This window comes from Sinocyclocheilus grahami, unplaced genomic scaffold (genome assembly GCF_001515645.1).
Source record: "Sinocyclocheilus grahami isolate Dianchi unplaced genomic scaffold, SAMN03320097.WGS_v1.1 scaffold721.1, whole genome shotgun sequence".
Classification (NCBI taxonomy): Eukaryota; Metazoa; Chordata; class Actinopteri; order Cypriniformes; family Cyprinidae; genus Sinocyclocheilus; species Sinocyclocheilus grahami.
In genome coordinates this window covers 387,468-388,017 of record NW_015505900.1, presented here as the reverse complement: position 1 = coordinate 388,017, position 550 = coordinate 387,468, and the positions used below count along the sequence as shown (strand labels likewise).

Below are 550 nucleotides of genomic sequence, written 5' to 3'. Positions count from 1 at the left end.
ACACACACACACGCACACACAAGAGCGGAGCGTCATTTCAAAGGGCCAGGGAATTGTTCAGACAGGTTCAGTGACCGACGGCTCACCTTGTGCTGGTTAACGCTCCAAATCCTGATGATGGAGTCTCTCCCGGCGGTGAAGAGCCGGTTCAGAGCCGGATCCAGCTGAAGTGCGTTGACTCCATTACGATTATATTTCTCCACCTCGTCTCTGATCACGTATGACACCTGCAACACACGCATGCTCAGAATCTGAGGTCCATCGATATCGAGTTTCAGACACTGAAAAAAGCCACTTTAGATGTTATGATCTGTGCAGATTCAGTAAGATTTCATTTGAAGGTATTAAAAGGGGCTCTTGCTATAAACATAAGTGATGTTGTTCAACAGATCTAGCATTACTATCATTTCACAGTAATATCAACCTTTTTAAGTGTAAAAATGCTGCACATTACACATTTCCAAATAACTTTTCTCTTTTCTTACAAAATGCACTTTATAAAGTAATTATACAGAAATGTAAGAACTATTATATATATATATATATATAT

At 39.8% G+C, this 550-nt stretch overlaps 1 protein-coding gene across 1 annotated transcript in view; it reads right to left on the bottom strand.

Moving 5' to 3' along the window:
• LOC107560349 (WD repeat-containing protein 48) overlaps nucleotides 1–242 on the bottom strand; it is a 14,277-nt gene extending 14,035 nt beyond the window's left edge. The window contains exon 1 of the mRNA XM_016244498.1: nucleotides 87–242. Coding sequence (XP_016099984.1) covers nucleotides 87–242 — 156 coding nt within the window. The remainder of the gene's footprint in view (nucleotides 1–86) is intronic.
• Nucleotides 243–550: the final 308 nt, after the last annotated feature.